This window comes from Uloborus diversus, chromosome 9 (genome assembly GCF_026930045.1).
Source record: "Uloborus diversus isolate 005 chromosome 9, Udiv.v.3.1, whole genome shotgun sequence".
NCBI lineage: Eukaryota > Metazoa > Arthropoda > Arachnida > Araneae > Uloboridae > Uloborus > Uloborus diversus.
In genome coordinates, this window is record NC_072739.1 from 29,980,934 (window position 1) to 30,003,617 (window position 22,684).

At 33.0% G+C, this 22,684-nt stretch overlaps 1 protein-coding gene across 2 annotated transcripts in view; it reads right to left on the minus strand.

Moving 5' to 3' along the window:
* Positions 1–22,684, minus strand: part of LOC129230744 (protein kinase C and casein kinase substrate in neurons protein 1-like) — a 132,500-nt gene that overhangs the window by 29,982 nt on the left and 79,834 nt on the right. For both annotated transcript variants that reach the window (XM_054865170.1, XM_054865171.1), the window contains 4 exons: positions 20,241–20,470; positions 15,646–15,845; positions 13,316–13,453; positions 1,940–2,166 (listed from right to left, as the gene is read on the minus strand). In XM_054865170.1, coding sequence (XP_054721145.1) covers positions 1,940–2,166; positions 13,316–13,453; positions 15,646–15,845; positions 20,241–20,454 — 779 coding nt within the window. In that variant the 5' untranslated portion in view covers positions 20,455–20,470. The remainder of the gene's footprint in view (positions 1–1,939; positions 2,167–13,315; positions 13,454–15,645; positions 15,846–20,240; positions 20,471–22,684) is intronic.

Sequence of the window (22,684 nt, forward strand, 5' to 3'; positions counted from 1 at the left end):
CTGAGTCAATCAAGTATAAATGAGAATTTTTAAATATAGAAATTTAATAGGAGCTCTTTTGTACATCAGTCATGGTACTAGACCAGACATATCTTTCAGTGTTAATTATCTAAGTAGATTTCAGAATTGTTATGATGAAACACATTTCAAGTATGCTTTGCGAGTTTTGAAGTACTTGTATTTAACTAAAGATCTTAAACTAACTTATAACAAAATCAGAAAGCTGATATTGTGAACTGTTATGTTGATGCCGACTGGGCAGGAGATGCTACTGATAGGAAGTCAACTACCGGATTTGTAATTGAATTATTTGGAAATCTAAAAAACAAAATTGTGTAACTAAGTCATCTACCTTTGCAGACTATATTGCATTATCTGAAGTTGTGACAGAAGCAAACTTTGTAAGAAATGTTGTTAATGATGTTTTTGTTGAAATTGTTCAACCTATTAAAATTTATGAATATAATTCTGGAGCTCTTGCCATAGCTAAATACGGAAACTTTACGAAAAAATTCTAAGCATATTGAAGTACAATATCATTTTGTTCATGAAAATGTTAAAGCTGGAGTTGTTGAAATTCTTAAGATTGATTCAGCGTCAAACATTGCTGATATCTTTACTAAGTCGTTAGGAAAAATTAAATTTACCAAATTCAGAAAAATGTTGAAATTGATATAAATTTTGTTTTTGGTAGAAAACTAAATTGTATTTATGTTTAGTTCAACATTTTGAATTTATATGTATAAAAGAAAAGTATATTATTTAATAATTTGGACATTTTGTACAAAAACGTTGAACGTAAAAAAAAATATATTTCTGTTATGTTTCTAATTGGTAAAGAGAATTGTAAGGAGGCGTGTTAAATTATGATACATTTATCTTTACCATTGTGGCAACACATTAGTACTTTTATTATATTTGAAATGGTCGTAGCTGTAGTTTTGTTATATTTTCGTTGTTTCTCATTTAACACTCTTAAAATCATTCCGAAAGCTGTAATCTGACTCATAACTACATGATTTTTTTTCATGCAGAAGAGAATGGGGAAGAGCAAATTCAATTTTATCAAAGTTTAGTTGGTGAAAATACAACTTGAATAGCTAAAAGTGCAGAAATCCTGGTTAAAAGGGCTAAAAACCCAGTTTATCTGGGGGTAGATATCTACCACGTTTTGTAGTTTTAGGGTTAACAACCACCCACTCTAAGTTTTCAGGGATGCTTTAGACATTGCAGGAAGTCAGCTTGCTACTACAAGTAAAATTAAAAAAAAAAAAAAAAAAAAAACTAGAAAATACATTAATGTCTTGTTAAAGTGCATTCTTGAAACTTTTTTCTTTAGCTTTTTCCTTCATGTGGAACTTAGGTATCTGGCTCATTTGCCAGACCCCAGGTATATTCAGTAAGTTACCACTCTATAGCTTGGGCTAAGGTAGGAATACATGAAATACACCGCCAACTCAGTCAATTCCAGCCGAGAAATGCAGTTTCGTGCTTATTAGCACTCATCAGCCCGGCATAGGAAAGTGACTGAGCTGGAGATGGAAAATCTCTTAAGGAAGCCAAGAGTGCGAAACAAACTGGTAGCTAATATAGAATTAGCACCGACCAGAAGAGTGACCGAAGCAATGGTTCGGTTCAACTCGATTATTGAAGGCAAGACGGGTATATAAGGATATATTGATAAAATTAGCTTATTCTTTTAAAACTGAAGACTTTAGTGCAAGAAGTGGACAACTCCAATGCTTGAAGAAAAGAGAGTTGTTAAACATATACCAATGACTTATATGGCATTGAAATTGGTTTCATAGAAACTAATAAAAAATACAAAGACAAAATCTTCAAAAATACATTTTTAAAATGGAGCTGTCCCTCTTCTTGCACCGAGGTCCTCAATTGATGGGTGTTAAACGTTAAGTGTACTAGAAAAATGGTATCTTACTCAGCATCTGTGGATATATTAAGGCAACCATGAATGCCAAAAAGCATTTCCTTAAAAAAATCTAGTCTCTTCTCTTCAAATTCTTGGCACTTGTCAAATACAACAGTCATGTCTTCCATGTATTTTGCATTATAATCATTGATTTCTTGTAAAGCTTGTTCATATCTTTCTTTCGCTCTCTGCGCTTCAAATTTACTTTTGGTGACTCTGTCTTGTAGCTTTGTAACCTGAAGCAATAACAGTAAAAAAAAGGGTTTAATAAACCTTTTCTTCCAACAAATAACCATTTTTATACTTAAATATGGCTACTTACAGGAATTTTTAAAGATAAAATCTCACATATTTTTCTTTTTTCAATAGCATAAATGTAAACGAAATTTCAAAATTAAAAAATGCTGCTTTTTTTTTTTTTGTAAATCTATCAGCTTATAAAAAACATATTTCTCAAGTCAAATAAGTATTATAATTTCGTACTACTTTTCAACTTCATAGGCATTAAATAAAATTGAAAACTCAAAAATAGTTCGATAGAAGGAAGAATTTTATTTATCAAATATTTTTTTAGTATGTTTGTTTCTACCTTTGGCAGTTATATATATTATCTGTATATTTTATAAAATTAAAAAAGAAATTGGAATATCATATACTGATTTTTTTCCCTTTTTTTAAGTAAATAAAGAAAGAAAGGAAAAAGCTTTAATTCTTCCAAGATGCATTGCCCTTCTAAAAATAAATAATTAAGGGGAACACATGTGTAAATTCTAAGACTAACAGAAGGCAAAATGAGAAAACAACATTACAAACATCATAGTCATGAAATAGCGTCAAAACTGTATTTCAAAATAGAGTTAGAGGGTGTTTTTATACATATTTGGTAAAAGAAAATTAAAAAAAAAAATTTTTTACATTTCATTTTTTGATCATCAAAAAAAAATCCATCGATCACCCTGACGATTTAGATTTTTATCAAGACTGCTGGAAGCACACTGAGAACCATCCTCCAAAATGCTTGAAAGATACTTTTTTCAAAAAAGAAAGAAAGCCCAATTTCAGTCTTTTGGCAAGTTTCTTAGGTCCCCTATCAGTAGCGAGCTTGTCCCATGTGATCTAGTGGTTAGAGCCAGTCTTTCTCTGGGTAGGGGCGGACTGGCTATGTGGGCATTTGGGCAAATGCCAGAAGGGCCGGTTCCTCCGAGGGCCACCGAAAAGATCAGGTTGCAAGTGCGAAATATTTGCGCCATGGCCCCACAGAGGGATACCGATAACTCGGGAAAAGGTTTTCGAGCATTGTGGTATGACGAAAAACTTTTCATGAGGATTGGGATCGACTAGAGGCCATGTCAGGGCCGCCGAGGGCCAAGGCGGGCTCTTTGTCAGTTTAGTCACTGATAGCCCCCCTCCCGCAGAAAACTTATCAAACTTGAACTCAGGGCCTTACGGAATAAGCCAACTAGGCTGTGGCCTAGGGCCCCCTTTTTTTAGGGGGCCCCAAATGGCTGATGTTTTTAAAAACAATAGCTAAAACTGTTTTCGCCAAAGGCTAAAATTAAAAGGGTTGACTACACAGGGGCCCCGAAAAAGCATATGGCTTTTCGGGGGCCCTGGTATCTTAAGCGGGCCCTGCTTGTACTACTCCAATTTTGATTCGGACCCTTTCTAGGGCCGGTCCCTAGTTTACGACTAGGCTGATATGGCCTCTCGTCGGTCCTGCGGAAACAAGGGGCTCGGTTTAGAGATCAGTTTCACTAAAGGAAAGTTTCCTGAAGGAAAAATTCTGTGGCCGGGGTCTCCTTATAACACATCTTCATACATATATGTGTGTGTGTGTTTGTATGCATAGAGAGAGAGTTATGTTTTTTTAAAGAGTGTTTTGATCCCCAATTGTTCTCTTTGATGCTATTTATATTGCATCTGTGTGTGGCCTCCAGTGCTTCGCTTCAGGGCTATTCCACTGCCGCTTTTTATGAATAGTCATTTGTACAATCGAGCACTTAAAAACTTCCTTTTTCAGTAATAGTGTTAATCGAAGAAATGCTCCTCTCTTAACAAGAAAGAAAACGGTAAATAAGAAACAACAAGAATGGAGTGGGGTGGGGTGATCCTGTCGTCTCGTAACTTAAACTTGACGTTCACTTGAATCATAAAAGCAATAAAAATCGCCTTATTCCAATTCCCTCCCATTCATCTGAAGCACAAGATAGCTTACTTTTATTAGTATGTTTTTTTGTAAAAAGACTCACTTTAAAGTGATCCGTACTTGTATCTTATCTAATATTCTCCCTCTCTCAGTTGGGGGAAGTACACACGAATACAAAACAGCGGAAATGCTAAAATATCCTTTTCCTACAATTAACCGTCATAAAGCTGTCAATGTCTTTCCCTCTCAGAGCTTGTGTACCCCACCAGCCTAGGGGGGTGGAGGGGAAATCGTTACACTGTTCCAATGGAATTGGAGCCACTATATGCCCTCATCAACTGCCGATAAATTTGGCGAAGTCTTCTTTGAATGTTGTGAATCATTCTGTAAAGAATATCTTCTTTAGCTCACAACGCTAACTTTGTTCCGCTAGTTTTGACTTTTTTTATTTGATTCCTAGGATATTTTTTAATTCATCATGTTACGGTTTTAAATCAGTTTTAAGATATACTATAAAAAAATATTAAGAGCTGTATTTAGGAAGAGAGCCGGACTGATGCTAAAGACATTAGCAGAACAGGTAAGGCACTTGTTTTTACAATTTTAAAGAATGTATTACAAATTTGTTGAATATTACAATTTTTCTCATTCTTGAATAAAAATAAAGCAGATTCAATTTGTAGTTCTGAAGGCTGCCGAATTTTTCTTTAGAAAATATTAGACTTTTTTTAGAAATAAAGTGAGCAAAATCAAATGAGAATTTTTCGACTTAGTTTCAAAATATTTTTGCCTCCTATACAATATTTTAAATATGCTTAAAACATCAAAATCAATGTGTTAAAAATCTGCTATTTTTTAAAGACTATTTTTCAGTTTACTTTCTCCCTGCGTTTTGCTTCTAGTTCTTATTTTGTTTCCAAAAACACAGCATACAAATCAGCAGTGTTGAAAAAAAGATAAATAGTAAAAAAAAACTTCTCTCTTTATTACATTAAAACATAATTTTTTTTTTTCAAGGAAGGATAGGTAACAAGCAAGTATTTAAATTTCAAAACGTCACACCTCAATTAAATTGCAAAATGAAAAAATCTTAAAATAAGGTAAATTTTTTTTTCAATTCTAAAGACAATTTTAAAACCTTGGTTCGCACTAAAAAGTATAAATAAAACAAGTATATGCCTTCTTGATTGCCCCCCCCCCCAACACGCAAAAATTAAGTTTATTTTAATATCTTTATGTTCAGTTAATTCTAAAGCAGCCAATAAAATTAAGAATTTGAGAGAAGAAATAGGTAGTATACAGCTCTGTATGAACTTTTACTATACTACCCAAAATTTCTTCCCCGCTCAATTTTTAGTTTAAATTGTATTGGCTGCTTAAATTAACTTTAATAATTTGAGTGTTGCAATCAAGAAACCATATACTTCTTTCGTTTTAGTGCGAACCAAGCTTTTAGAAATAGTCATTAGAACTGAAAATATTTTTACATTTTATTACAGCTATCAAGCTTGATTTTTGTTTTTGGTACCTTTGATGTATGTCCTCATATATATATACTAGCCGATACTTAAAATACCACGCCAGCTCAGCTATTCCATCCGAGGACTGCAGTTAGCACTCATCAGCCCGGAATAGGAATTAGGTAAGTTACCGCCCTAAAAGTTTTAGGGCGGTAACTTACTACAAAATACCTTAGCTTTGCCATCAATCTTTGAGTTGAACCGCACCATTGTTGCGGTCGCTCATCTGGTTTGCTAATTCTGCATTAGCTACCAGTTTGTTTGGCTCTCTTGGCTCCCTTAAGAGATTTTTCGCCTCCAGCTCATGTGATTCCTATTCCGGGCTGATGAGCGCTAAAAAGCACGAAACTGCAGTCCTCGGATGGAATAACTGAGCTGGCGGTGTATTTTAAGTATTTCTGCCTTAGCCTGGCTTTAGGGCGGTAACTTACTACAAAATACTAGTCGATGTTCGAGTAACGCGCGTGTTTCAACAATGAAACTCGTGCCACGGCATGATAATTTGATAATGTGTTTTGGTAATGTTTAACTTACCGGCGGTTTTGCACGTCTTATCACGCCGTAGCAAGATCACGTCGCTAGCGTTTTACACATATTTTTCTGACACTAAATTTTCGTTGTCAAACGGTCCAAGGCGTAGAATCCTGCGTTTCCTTTCCCCTCTCCTGAGAGCGGCACCCCGGAGCGCAGGGGCCCACCTTCTGTATTCACACATGCAAACAATACCCTTTCATCAGGTTAGGGTTTCAAGGTTCAGTGCATCCTTCTTATCAACGCAAAGATTTCTAAGCAAACCTCCTTGCTATTTATTGTAAGCATCTGCTAAAAGCAAAACTTGATTCCAAGAATGAAATATCCACTTCTCTTTCTTCTAAGCTTAAAATTTACATTTAATTAATGATTGGGCTGTAAATGGATGCAACATAATTTAATAGACGACAATGACATTCAATTACATTTCAAATAAATTAATAAATAAAAGCCGTGAGATTTCAAATTGAATGAAAACAAACTAAGTATCCTTTTGGAAATAAATTTATAGCTACGGCTTTATTCGCTACTAACATATAATTTAGGAACTTTAACTGTTATAAAATCACAATGCTGTAAAAAAAACCAAAGAGTACACGTAAAAGATCAATTTTCAACTTTTATGTGCACTTACGTCGCGTTTTACGCACATTTAGGCAGATGTTGTACTCAAAACACATTATAAAAAATATAAAAAAAAGGGATATTTTTTCAAATTTATTTACTCTAACTGATTGGCCTTGGGTTTCGGTCGCAAATTTCAATCATTAATATCAGAAACATTTTAAATTCACCGATTCTGTCTAATACTTCAGCTTATAATTATTTTAATCACAAAGAAAAACAAACATTTATCTCTTAGCATACAATTTCAGTTCTGTATAAGTAAAAAAAAAAACTAAATAAACAATATATAGTAAGAGCAAAAATTTTGCACAACACCAGGCAGCTATTGTGTTAACATTTATACAAAAAAAAAAACTTCAGTTGTTAGCAAAGAACAATAATAATATTTTTTTTATTGTTATTAAAAATGGAAAAGTATATGAAAATGAATAGTTTTCAAAAAAAAAAAATCAAAAATTGAATCGTTTGTAGATTTTTCTTTTCAATAAAAAATAAAGAGCCTCGGAATTTTTTTCATTGAGAGGGGGAAGAAATTCAGAAGAATGGGACCTGACTCTTAGTAAAGGAAATTTCTATGGAGTTGCTTAAGATCTACCTACAGTATTTTGTAGGAAGATGGAAATGGGGAAATGGTTAAGTGCGAATTTATAATTATTCTTTTATGTAAAAAAAGGAATAATAATAAATAGAGAAAAATAAAGGTTTAAACCGTTTTATAATTAAAATAAAACTTCAGCAGAGCTTAACTATTTGTACTTTATTAAGCAACAAATCCAGAATTTTCATTGATCTCAATTTGCCCAAAGCCTGATATTTATCTCAAATCACTATTTAATCTGTGCGATTGCTTGATACAAGTCATATGATCTTTCAATTCCTTGGAACAACTTAAGCAAAAATAATTATAAAACCTTGATTTTTATAGAAAAATCATCATAATTCATGCTTCATACTAATTAATAAACCTTTTACGGGGATGAAAATTCGTAAAATTATTTTAACAACTTTTTTGCTGCGACTTTTTTTTTACAACTATAATTTAAAAGTATTTCGTTGTTTACTATTTCTTGCTTTAATTGTGTTTTCATAACTTTGATTTGATACCTAGTTCGGTCACTTAGGTCTTAACTACTAGCAGGGGCACTCCGAAATAAAATGAGAGGGGGGGGGGAGAGGTGGATTCTCAAATTTTCGAATGAAGTTCTACTTTTTCCAAATGATAAACATGAGCATGCACATTATATCATACTTACATAACATCTAATGAGAAGCAACATTATGCATCATTAAAAACAATTTTTTAAATTTGAAAGAAGAATCTCAATGTTGCAATAGTGTTTCCACATTTTTCAAATGAGAATTTTTTGGGGAGGTTACACTGTCCTTCTGAGCCTCTCATCGAGGCGCCCCATACTAGATCCCATGTGGTTGTCAGTGTTTCTTTAATAATAGCTTTGTTAAATACGCCATAATTCAGTGAATGTTGGATTTAGTATTTGTTTTCCGATTTTCAAACGGGATCCTAGACAGTCCCGATTTTCATTCAAAAATCCAGTGTCCCGGCCAGTTTACTTCACGTCTCGGTAAAATATAAGTTTCATTACAGATGACCAAAAAAATATAAAAATAATTAACCGTGAAGGATTATTTAAAATAATAAATTTTTCATTTCTGTACCTCGTAGCCAGACTGACGTAAGTCCAAAAATTTGAATTTTCTGTTTATTACTGCTAGGGTTCGCCGATATATATCCGATATTTGTTCTCATCTCTCAAAATATCATGATATTTTGATATTTTCGATATTTATTTTTCCAACTACGGTATTTTCAGTATAAAAATTATATTAATCATAGTAATATAGCTCATTTATTATTAAAAATACCTAAAAAGTTATGCACTATAGTTTTATGATGTATTATTACACATTAATACAACAAAATAATGTATTTTTTTTATTCATAAAATTATTAGTAATGTAACAATTTTAATGCGTATTAAAAGTACCTAATTAAATGTTAACCATTGGTTGGAACAAAAGAAAATGTCTTATGACTGTGCCCCTGACTGTTGCATATTGTTTTTTTCTGAATCATATAACTGTGTAAAAGTAGCTAACAGAAGACAAATGAGTAGAACAGCTAACGCTATATTAACTCTATTAAAATTGACTAAAATGTAAAATGGAATATTAGATATGAATAATTAAAGAAACCTTAATTTTAAGTCTGCACATTATAATAATAAATAAAGAGTGATTTGAGGATGCATTTACTATTTTGAAGACATTAGTTTGCGTTGATTGAAAATATCGGATATTTTACATATTTTCGAAAATTGCACTCACATGACATATTTTTTTCTCTCCTGTAAAGTAGCGTATGTGAATCACGTTAGTTTAGCTCTGAGGTACAGATTTGTAATTTATGAGCTATAAAATTACTATCGGATTTGCTTGTAAGGAATTTTACAAAAAGATTTAAAACAAAAAAGACTTTCTAAAAAAGTCCTAGCCAATGCAATAAACAAGTAAATATTGTTCAAAATTCAATTCCTCATTTCTTGCTGAAGTAACTTCAAAAGATTAACGTTTACAAAATAAATTGTTTAAATGTATCTGCTTGCGTCATGTATCATTTATTATTCCTGGTTTAGGCTGATAATTAGTAATCATTTATCCATAGCATTGAGAATAAACTACCTTCTAAAACACTCTGAAAACCAGCCGGGGTGTGTACCTTTTGAAATACCCACGGTGGGGGGGGGGGGGTCCTGGTTGAACATTTCGAAAATAAGGCAAGTCTAGGTATACCGCTATTACGATCACTTAGTCTCAAATATGGCGAGATTCGAAACATAAAAATGCACAAATAAAGAAAAAAATATACATATACAAACATAGTATGTAAAAAGTATGCATAGATGTATAAATTTGCAGTGCTTTTTTCCCCCAGCGTTAAAAGAAAAACAACGAATTGCTGTTGCGCGGAAGGGGGGAGGGAATTCCTTTATTGCTTTTTATTATTACGTATCATTTCAGGTTATGCAAAACATTAAAATCATAACTAAATGCATTTAGCTATTTCATATTGAAATAACTTGTTCCAAATATTGTTTTATAAATGTTGAATATGAGTAGTTAAATTCAATAATAAAATATGTGAATAGTAATTTAGAGCAGTAGTAGGAGATAGCAATTCCAGAGATTTAAAATCTAGATTATTACTTCATAAATATTACAGAAAGTTGTGATTAGTAAAACACGACTGGCTGAAAGGAATTCAACTCGTTTGCTACACGTATTGAGGGGAGAAATGGGCGGGACGGACCTTGGCAGCATGTCTGGAGGAGTTCCACTCTTCCCTGCAACACGCATTGAAAAGAAAGGGGTTGAGCTTTGACAGCACGTCCTGGTCAAAAGGGATTAAGTGCTTCTTATCTCCTTCCGAAAGGGGGAGGGAATTTCAAGATAAAAAGTATTGACCATTTCGAGCAGATAGCCATGTTCCCAAGGTGACCTTTTCCAGGTGAAATTCCGCTCGTATGCCAAACCGCCAGAGAGTTAACATGCAGGGAAAAGCTTTGTCGTGACAAGACTGAACTCGGTCCGGTCACTTAACTGTTTCACTGGTAAAACTGTCATTTCAGGGGATTGAAAAAACGAAAAAGCCGACAACTATGAACGCCATCTACTGGAGTTTAGGGTTCATCCACTGGAGTTAAGGTCAAAATTTCAACTGTCAAAGCATATTAAAAACAGGCAATGGTTTTGTTCAAATGTAGAAGCAGTTTTTACCCATCATACCTTGACGGGCGATTTTCCAGTTTTCTATTAAATGAAAATAACCTGGAAAGAAGAGCAATTTTTAAAGTAAAAAAAAAGTTTAACAAGAATTTTGATATTAAGCGCATTATTAAATGTTTTCCAGATGCATACTATAATAAAATAATGCAAAAAAGAATGTTATTAAACAAAGGGCGCCCCGATGAGAGGTCACGAAAGGTCGCTGTGACCTCCAGAAAAAATAATTTTTCTGCAAATTTTGTCCGAGGATTCGGAAAATTTCGACACATAATTGCAAAATTGCAATTTTAAAATGTCCGAAAGTCCCTTTTCATTAGATGTACGTATTGATGCAAACCTGTATTTTATCAATCGTCAAAATTAGAAATTCCATTCGGCAAATTCAGAATTTTCCCTCTCCCAAAAATAAGTTCGAAACGTCCCTGCATAAACAATTGATTTTACTTGTCAAATAGCACCCTTTCAAACTCTGTCATCTCATATCTAGCGTTTTATTTAATTTCATTCTAATAAAGAAATAGTTACAAGAAAAAACAAACAAGACTACTAATAGTTGAATCCAATTGAGCAATTTGTAATAAAAAATATAAGAGATCAAACAATATTAGCGAAGCACAAAATTTGAAGAAAAAAAAGTCTTGCAGGCATGGTATATATCAGGGAAAGAATGTCACATGGGTAACTGGTATGTTTTATTACTGGGATAACTTGAAACTTAAAATCTCGAAAAATTCTCAAGTAATGGTCTCAGTAATGCATACTAGTAATATCTCTCAGCCAAACTTAGAGCAATGAGCAATGACCCATTTTGTATTTTGCGGTGACAACTTCTTTGTTTTAACGGAGTGTTGTATATAATTTCAAATTGCATCACTGTCTCCTTCACGTGAAAACCCATTCAAAACTGAATAAAATGCTAACTTTAATTGTTGTAAACCATTCCATGAACATTCATGCAAAATAATTACAATGTTTAACTTTTTTTATTGAATTAAGCTTATTATAAGCTTACTCTCTTGTTTTGAAAAAGCCGCCTTGTAGCTAGTAGTCTTGATATACTGAATATAAAAAGATTTTTTCTCATTATTATAAAAAGCAGGAATTCTGATATAGAACTGAAGGCTTACAAAAAATTATCTATTTAAGTTTCTAATTAAAAGTTGAAGTCATTTTATATTCGACGTTCAACAGATTCCTTACAGATCAGCAGAAATTATTGATATATGTTCTTAATGCTATTTAAAACATGTCATTTGATTGGTTATTCGAATGTGAGAGTGTATAAATTGAAAAAAGAAGTTTAATCTTCAGTTTGTTTTATTTCACTTCCAATGAAACATTATTTATTTTGGTAAAATATGTGATGCAAAAATTCTCTTTGAAAATGTTGCACACTGATAGGAGTTACGGTTTGTACATCGTGACCATGTATATTGTAAACTTCTGCTTTTGCCACTAGTTCATTGCAAATTAGAACTTAAAAAGCATGCTAATTCAACTTTTTTTTTTTCATGTTATATCAATTTATTTTGGATACATAAGTAATAATACCATGTATATAGGACCCTTTCCCGGGTTGTGCGCAGAGCGTTTGTAATATGGGACATCATTGCACCTTGGCCGGTCATTTAGAGGGTTTGCATTGAAGTCAAATGGTCAAAAAGTCTTAACAGAGGCGGACTTGATATATTAAATAAGAAGGAAAAAAATGAAAATTTTATAATCTTTGATACCTATGCCTTTAAAAGTTTTTTCTTCATTTTGTTCAGAACGCTGTTTAATCATTTGTTTTAAATTTAGTTGTGAACTTTAAAATGGTTCCAAAAAAAAAAAAAAGGAGGGAGAGAAAACATTTCTGTTCTTAAAATATGTTTTCCCTCTCATGTTTAATCATTTGAAAGGGACATAACATCAAATGAATTAATTTTCTTTTGATCAGGCATTTAATGTTAGGCATAGAATGATATAATTAAGAAAAGTTTGTAAATTGTAATCGGAAAACTACAAAATTAGTATTGCAATGCGTATTTACGGTGTTTACTCGCATAAGAATGCACGTTTTTCAGATTCCTTGTAGTACCCCCCCCCCCCTCAAATGCCGGTTGATTTGACAGTTGCCAGGGCCGAATTTCCTTCCCAGTCCGCCCCTGTCTCTGGGCATGGTTTGTGAAAAGAACTGACAATTTCTTCTGTGTTTTTTGGCAATCTAAGGCTTCACACAAAAGATAGAGAGTAGTTGCAGAAAAGGGAAGTCCTAAGGGCTCTATATTATCATCAGTTTAATCAAGACAAAAACAACTTAAAGATTAAACATCTTGCATCCATGAGGGAGAAATAATATTAATATCTACATTTCAGAAACTAAATATAAAAATAATTATCTCTAGTATTCATTTAAGTGTCTTTTTTACACTCTAAAACTTGATTTTGATGTCACAAGCAGGGTCTCCCCAAACTAAAATTTTTGGGGAAGGACAAAATTCTCAATTTGCCAAATGAAACTCCAATTTCATCGAATTATAAAATACGAGCATGCACAGATGTCATACAAAGGCAACATCTAATGTGAAGAAAAATTAAGCATCATTAAAAAGCAATCTCAAAATTAAAAAAAAAGGAAAAAAGAATCTTAAGGTTCAATATTGTTTCCAAATTTCCTGAATCATCGGCAAAATTTTCCAAATGAGGAAATTTTTTGGTAGGTCACAGTGACCTTCCGTCGGGCCACCCCTGATCACAGGTCACCATCATACTTACTTGATCAGGTGATAATGATGTGTCGGCAGATGCATTCCTTTCTTGATTAACCGCAGATCTTTCGTTTTTACATGCTTGGTGATATTCAGCTTTAGATTTATTACAACGAGCTAGTAGTTTGGCCCAAGACTTTTGTGCCTAGAAATGTACAAATAAGCATCAGTAACAGAATTTGGAAAAAATAATTCTTTGCATGTGTCTGTAAGTTAGTAAAGCAGAAACTGTTAAAAGATGAAGCAATCAGCTATATCAAGGCCCTTTATTGATGTAAAAAGGCTCAACACAGACATCCAAGTCAATAAGTGAGCTTCATGACTTTCTATTGAACATTTTTGCTCTTAAGAGGAAACTGCTATAGCTATCAAAAAAAGCTATCAGATTTGTCATAATTTGTGCTTCACTTGCACAGATTAGTCATATCATTTGCACACAGATAGCATGTTCTCATTCCCGCTTAACATTTGATTGTCATCTTCCCTTAATATTTGGATGCTTACAGCTGTAATCATAAAATGTATAAGTATAGTTAAGTGGCTATAGTCTACCAGGTGAAGCTTTTTTACACTGTCACCTACTGTAGAGTTAGCATTCTTAGTTCAAAATGGACATCCATGTGGAAATAACTTTTAAGAATAGGATATTTAAAAGGTACACACTTTTATGTTCATGATTTCTAAAATTGTAGCATGGCACTATGATCTTGAAAAAAAAAAAAAAAAAAGAAGTTACCACAAGATTTCCCCCCCCCCCCATTAATCAAACTTATTATCATCATTCGCCAGGATGTTTTGCCAGAAATTTTTTCTCCTCATGTTGAACTTTTTTGACAATAAAGTAGAATGCCGTTATAACGCTGACCTATATAACACAATTCTCTATAAACTGCACAACTTCTCTGAAGTAAACAGTCGGTTTTGAAGTTAAAAAAATCCCTCTGTTTTGCTTTGCAAACATAAAAATTGTTAGGCAAATTAAATTTTGAAACAGTTTTTCATCTTTCCATCTTTATTCAAAGCTTTTAAATGAAAATTAGCACTCAGAGTAAACAGAAAACACCAGATGGCTCTTGAAAATGCAGCTGTTATGCAAACCATGAAGCTAGCAGAAGTGCAGGATAATTCACTTTCTTTTGATTGTGAAACACATTTATTTGTGAATAACTAATTGTAATGTTAGGACTTTAATACTCATTGTAGGTAAAACTCGTTCTGAAGTGCTAATATATCGACATATTGTGAATATTAGTTTCAAAATTTGTGAAATGATCTGTATAACACAAAACCTATATAACGCAAAAGCTCAAGTCCCAAGGTGTGGGTTATAACGGTCTTCTACTGTATATTGTAGAAACTTTCAAACAAAGGCATCTTTTAAGCATTTTGTTCATAGCAGTTGTGTCCCAAAGGTGTCTTTTCATTCTTTGTTAATGCTCTCTACTAATTAGTAACTGATTATTATCTTATTTCCAACAGTCTCTTCAAGATCAGCATGTTGATCCCTAACTTTGCCGCTAGTAGGAGCTGAAACCATTTCATGGAATAGCACACAGGCACTGTACTATGTACAGGCATTCACCACTTTTATGGCTACAGATACAGGTATTTTGAAGCTCACAGCCAGGTCTGAAGAGAGGTCATGTCACTCTAGTCAAAATCTAGGGGCCTAGGCTTTGGAGGGGCCAGGCATTACTGATGCAAAAAAAGAAAAAGAGGGGGGGTTGGGGGAAACTCCGAATAAGAAAATGTAAAGATTAAGTAAAATTTACTCTTTTGGTCTTACTTTTGTGGCACTTAAAATAGAGTTAATTGTTTTCTAGCAAGTAGTTTTAATTCGCTCCCCTCCCCCTTTTACTTCTCCCCCTTATCTTTTCTTTTTTTTTTGGAGGGTGGGAGGGGCCTGGCAATATAACTGACTAGGGGTTCACCTTGCCCCTCTGCAGCCCTGTTCACAGCATAAGGATGAACTTAAGTGGACTACCTGTACATGTCATGTTTCTTTACCTTTAGAAACATGACAGGGTATCATAGAGATTAGGAGTTGGCCTCCTACGACCAAGGTCGAAGGCTCAAAATCTGACTTCGGTTCACAGATTTCCAAGATGCAGAAAATTGACAGCGTCTGTGTTGCATGATAATATGGTACATAAAAGATCCCTCAAAGAGCACAAACGACCAAGTCACTCTTGGTTAAACTAAATTTGTATTACAATTTTGCATCATATGTGCCCTATGCTTCCATCTGGTGGGAAAGTGGGTGTCAAAAGCATGATGGTGGTGGCATTTGCCGGTAGTGGTGTAACATGACAAACCAAACATAGTAAAAATATTCACCTTTTTAAAACTGTCATCCATTTCTTTTTTCTCTTTAATATGCATCATGGATTTATGAAAATTGTCCTTCTGCCATTGTTTTATTTGAGTAACTGTATCATTTAATAGTTGATCTTTGACACGAAGGTGCATATCACATCGACGATCTGCTTCTATTAAAACCGCTTTCCACGCAGCTTCCGTAGTTCCGTACTCAGGACCTGTAATTAATATATCATCTTAATATATATCACAGATTGAATATGAAAACACTCTTCATAATTGAAAAGAATTCTTTTTTAAGGACAAATGAAGTCATTTCAACTTTAGGTACTACTGCTTTAATATTAATTTCTCCAAGAGAAAAACCACCAATATTAAAATTTTGTTTTTAAAGACTTAAGTTACAAAGAAATGAATGCGTTTATCGGTAAAAAGCAGTTGGTTTTATTAATGACTTCGCCATTTAAAATACTTTTAATAAAATTTAAGAAATAAATTTAGATTCAAATCGAGAAACATACAGTTCAATGAATAAGCGGCAAGAGTATAAAACTGAGATATGTTTACACTTAAACTGAGCCTAAAAAAGTTTTTGAAATATTCAAATGCTACTTTTAAAATATTTGAAGCAAAATTTCGAATTTTAACGATTTAGTTTCAAAATGACTTTTAGAAACTCTGTTTGATAGATTAGCAAAAACTGTAAACTAAGCATTAAGTTAATAATTAAATAGCACATCCTGGCAAGGAAAGTGACACCTCAAAATTTGAGAAAAACGTACTAGCTACTGTTTTATAACCTGAGAATTTGACACAAAACTTCCTTCTTGACACAAAACTTGCACAAAAGTAGCTTACATACATGTGTTGAACTAAAACCGATATTACCAACAGTGAAACATTATTAAATAATTTTAGATAAAAATTTTTTAACTTTAAGTATGCATTATTAATTTAGTCACGAAAAACTAACCAGTAAACATCACATCGTAATGTTTTTAAGCGTATTGTAGTATTTGAGACAAAATCACTAAACTCTACTATTGGGCAAAACCCTTGATTTTCTTGAATCTGTTGTTTTGAGTTGTGTCACTATCTTATCTGGGTGCGATATGTGCATCACAAACTATTCTTCACACATCAATATTGATTTGGAAAATTCAAATTAATTGCTAAATATAAAGGAAGTACAGGGTGGGGGTGCGGGAACTTCCTTTTTTGAAAGTGAAATAAAAAAATTTACATACCTAAAAAATCTTTATTATTAACTTTTTGCCTGTCACACATAATGGGAGATTATGCTTTACACAGTTTTGAAAACAATATCTTATAAGTGCCCCCCCCCCCATTGTCAATACACTGATTCAGTCTAACTCTGAAGTTTTGGTCAATTCTTTGGAGCATGTCGACCGATATATTGGTAGTTTCGGCTTGGATGTGGTTCTTCAGGTCCTCCAGGGTTTGTGGACGATCGTTATAAGCCCACAACTTCAGATAAACCCACAAAAAACAGTCACGGGGGGCTAAATCAGGCGAGCACGTCTGATTAAAGTCCCCATTCTGATTGAGCGGCTATTAGTAAAATAGGCCTCCACAGTAAAAAGTGCGATGCTGTCTCACCAAAGCATGATGAGAACTGAAAGAATGATGTAGCAAAACTTCCCATTCGAGATCTTTCCGTTGAGCCTCCCCTCACCACTCTGTGATGCTCCACACTTTTTGTGCATCAAATTCAAAAAAAAATTTTGAAAAAAAAAATAGAACCGACTTCAAAATTGCTCTAAAAAGTGAAAAATAATTTTATTCTTTAAACACCATCGATAATGCTTTTAAACATAATTTTTGAAGTTGGCACAAAAACAAAACGTAAAATCCAGTGTAACCATGCTTCGTTCATATTTTTTTCAGAAAAGCATCCAAAGTTAGGAACGAAACATTTATATCGTTATTCAAATATGTTGTCATCAATGCATAATTTATGTGATAGTGAAGAAACTGGCCTGGTTAAATTTATAGTTGTAGTTGAGTTATGACTGTGAATGATTTTATCTATCGTTTTTGCGCCAACTTCAAAAATTATGTTTAAAAGCATTATCGATGGTGTTTAAAGAATAAAATTATTTTTCACTTTTTAGAGCAATTTTGAAGTCGGTTCTATTTTTTTTTTCAAAATTTTTTTATTTCATTCTTTTTAGTGTAAATGTAGATATTTCAGTAAAAGTAAGAAGTTACCTAGTAAGAAGTTCGGCTCTATATCACTGGATTGCTTTAGAAAAGCCTTTATTCAAAATTATCATTACAATTACTATTAATGTTATATGGCACCAAACTTTTATAACAATGAGTTTCATATTGTCGCGTAGATGAAGATAGCGAAGACAATGTGAAAGCCAAATGAAGCGAATACTCGTTAGTCTCAGCTCGAGATCTTTATTCAGAACCACGAATGAACGTTACATCTCCTTATATACAACTTGAGAGAGTGCTGGAACTTTCCAGACTTGGAAAGATACAGAAATTAATAGAACATTCGAGAAAATACGGGAAACAGTAAAAAACGAAATTTTAGTAAAATTCACGTTGTCCTAGTCGGGATTTGAACCCGGGTCGCTCGTGTGGGAGGCGAGAATCCTACCACTGATCCACCGTTATTCACGGATGAAAAGTGCGAACTTCGCTACAATATCATTTTAATCATTTAATAGGGAAATTGCATAAAATGTACTGTTTTTTGCCCATAACTTTTTTTCTAAAGAACAAATATGGTCAAACAAAGTAATGGGACCTAAGTTGAGCCATCCCCTATCCATTAAAAAAAGAATCATCAAAATCGGTTCACTAGGTGAGACGCTATGAGTGGACAAACAAAAAAAAACATACATACGGTATGAACTGATAACCGCCTCCTTTTTGAAGTCGGTTAAAAAAGGAGGTTCCTGCGCCCCACACTGAGTACAAAGATTTTTTTTTCAGTTAATTGCACCTCTAAAGGAAAATAACTATTCTGGAAGTATTTATTAACTTGTATTTCTAGATGAGTTAAGTTGTCCACTTAACAGGTAACTCTGAGGCTGACTAACCGAAGGGTGGTTAAACTGCTTAAGCTTTTTCGAAGTTTGATAATATTTACAAATTGTGAGAAAAAAAGTGCAACCTTACATGAATTTAAAAATATTGTGTATAAAAGGAGATATTTTACTGAAGATTGCAGTTCAGAAGAAAATCTTGTTTTTAATTGAGAAATTTATAGAAGCTCACAAGATTTGAGACATTAACTCAAAAAAAAAAATCAAATCAGGACACATTACACTTTTTTAAATTAAATGTATTAATTTTCATCGCTGATATTCATTGAAGTTTAGTCATTGAACATTTGGAATCCATTATTTTTTAATTTTCTTAGTTTAAAAAACATCAAACGTTCACTTTGTTACTTCAAAACCAACAATATGTATTGCTCTCCAAAAACATTATTCATTAAATAAATTCAACTGAAGTATTTCGATCTTGAAGGTATAGAAAAACTAAAAATAAAACTGAACACAAGTAAACGAAGCATCCCCTTGAAGCATCTATTTTAATTTCCATTCAGTCATTGGGTTTTTTGAGACCATAAAACGTCTAAGTGTGTACAAGTACAATATTAAGCAATGTTGCTAAAGATATGGGCCTTGAGTAAGCATGGAAAAGTTAGCAAGAAAAAATGAAAAGTATTGAAAAAGTGTTGACAAATGCATTAAAAATGAAGGTTAACATATTCGCAGTTATGGGGGGGGGGGTGAGACACTCATAGATGCAAATATAAATTTTTATTGAAAAAAAAAATTAAATGAAAAAGTGGGAGGAGGAAAGATTTAGTTTAAAAAAAGGGGGGGGGGGTAAGAGGTATATATACCTTAGCATGGCAAATAATGCAAATTGAAACTCAAAAAAAAAAGTAAAACCCTTTTAACTGATCTTAAAGAAATTAAATTTTGCAGTGAAAGAAATATGACAACAGCTGAAGATGTACAGAGAAGTGGCGACAGCAAAGTTATAAAAAAGTGCATCACCCAAGCTATATCAGCAATATAAGATGTTTCTAAAGAAATCACAAATCTGTTAATTTAAAAGCCTTAGAAGAAATTGCTTTCAGAATGTGTTTCTCTCAGCACAACTTACAAGTGGACACTTCAAAAGATTGCTATAAAATCTGATGTAGTATCAAGTTTTTATCTCAGAAATGCAAATAAGGTGAAGAAACTGGACCAGGGGCATCTCCAACCCAAATTCTTGGAAGGGGAGGAGGATAGGGGGATTCTCAATTTACCAAATGAAAATGACAAAAAAAAAAAAAAAATTGTACATACAAACCTAGATCTGATTAGAAGAAAGAATAGGCACCATAAAAAAAAATGTTTTGAAAATTGCAGTTGTGCAATATTTTCTCCAAATTTTCGAATTAATAGTTGAAATTTTTTATATAGGAAAATTTTTTTTTGTAACCACTCTCAGGGAGCCTCTGAATCAGACCTTTTTCACAAATGCAAAAGGGGTAACATCTTGACTTGGTATTAAATTCCAAACCCATTGTGAGATGTATTTTGTAACTCCTGATGAATTTAAAAAAATACCTTTTTCTATCGTTTCATTCCACTTCTTGGACCAATTCCGTAAACTCTTGGCATATGTTTTTTCTATTTCACTTCTCTCTTGGATAAGCAGTATGAGATCATTGCACAACCTAAAACTGTCTTCTATACGCTTCGTCGTGCGCTTGTAGTTACCAGGTTCCCAAAAGCTGTCGCTTGCCACAATAAGCATAGCATCATCGCTGTGGTGGGACATGGTCGGGAAAGCTCAACTGAAAGAAATAAATAGCATAAGCACATGAGGAGGTTCTAATACAACAATAAATCATGAAATAATTGGATATTTTATCACCAAAAACTAAAGCTAACAATATTAGACTGAGCATGTTTGGAAATCTCAGAAGAGTCAGAGATTCTGTCTTGGGCAGATAAAAGGCAGTATCTGCAGAAATTAGTTTTCAAGATATTTGAAGAAATGTTTTTGGGATTCAATGCTAACAATACGGGAAATGTCGGAATTAGACGTTTTTTCATGCTTATTTTGCAGCGAAACCAAATAATCAAGCTTGTACAATAAAGCTAATGCACAATAGATGACAATGCAAAAAAAAAAGGTAAATGAAAAAAAATGCAGTTACCACCTTTTACTTGCACATGGCAATATATCTCCAGTCCCTCAAATTATACAATGTTTGCTAACTTTAAAAGAATGCATAAACTGAGGTAAAATTTTTATTAGGGGATTGTAGATTAATTTATGTTGTTAGTTGACAACAAGATGCCAGTGTCAGAAGCTCAAAGCATTTTACTACCAACAATGCAAACTAAAAAAAATTTTCTAGCTTGACAAATTGTCGACAATATTCTACAAAGGGACGGAGGAGAAAAGATGACAAATCGTTACTTGCTCACATCGGCTTTCGGTACAGTTGATTTTTGATTGTCCCCCCAATCCACGAACCAGGTCAGGATCTGCGTTTCCGCAGACCTCGCAGTGAGGGGAGGAGGCACTTCCTTAAAGTTCCCAACAACCCAAGAAATTAAGATTAAAAAAAAAAAAAAATTAGCACTAAGATTTATCAACGTTGAAAATATACACTGCTAGCTTCTGGGGAGGGGCCACTCAGATTTTGTTGCAGGGTGGCCCAAAACATTTAGATCTGGGCTTGCCATTGATAAACAAAAGACTGAATTGAATGTAAAATGATCAATAGTAAAAATGTATAATTTTTTTTTTATAAGAAATTGTGAACAGATTTAGAAAATAAGTAACAAGAGAGTAACATTTGGACAATTCATAATTTATACACTTGATAAGAACAGGACCACAAATAACCAAGACGGGCTCCTAGTCAGTTTTTTCAAAGCTCCCCTCCCCCCCTCCAAAAAAAAAAAAGGAAAGGGAAAAAAAAGACAAATGAAGAAGAAAAAAAAAAACAAGAAAGAAAAAAGAAAGAAAATTAAAAACTACTTACTAGAAAACAATTAACCCAATTCAAGTGTCACAACAGTAAATATCAAAGAGCAAATTTTACTAAAAATCATAATTTTTTGTCAGAAATACTACACTTGCTAATTTTTTCAAAAAGAAAAAAATGCGACACAGAAATTTGCACATCATAACCAAATTTTCATACATTGAAACTATGCATATTATTAACTTATTTTAAAGTAACCTTCCTTGCTTTTTGATTTGCAAAATGATTTATAACTTCACCGAAGTACAATTTTTTTGAATTAAATTTAATTTTTTACATTTTTGCTTGTTCATGGTTTTTTTTTTTTTTTTGCTTTTCCCCTCTTTTCTTTGTTTTAATTTTTCCTTTCTTTCTTTCGCGTCAGATTCGCCGGCGAAGGCCCCAGCCCCTAGTTTTCGACTAGGCTGACATGGCCGCTCGTAAGGCCCTTATAAGAAATAAAACTGAAGCACTTTCCAAGGAGTTCAAAAACTTATTTAATTATTTTAATTATTTAATTAAGAACACTATAATAATTAAAAATATTATAGAGTTCTATTCGGGCTCTAACATTTTAATATTGACTGTATAGTTTTACAAAAAATTGTTCTAACTTAAAAGGGGGAAAAAAATCCAGCTTTAAGTTTAATAATAATTAAATATATATATATATATAGATTTCTCATTCCAACATCCCCCCCCCCCATTACAAGTAGTGCAAAAACGAAAAACAATACAGAGAGGTAGTATACTATCCTTTTCTTGTGCTTAACAGATTAACAGTATAAAGTAGAAGTAAGATAAAAGCAAGCAACAACAAAAGAATTCTAAAGTACTGAATTTGGAATCAAATATTTAGCAAGAAATGAAACGTTTGAGTCACAAACATTTATCTCAAGTAAATGTTACAGAAATTTAAGAACCAAGATTTTTCACTTTTTCGATGCAGGACGTAGGAAAGAGCTAAATTTGGCCCCATTTTGACCTACCTCCCCTCTCGCATTCGTTAGAATTCAATTCAAGTTTTGT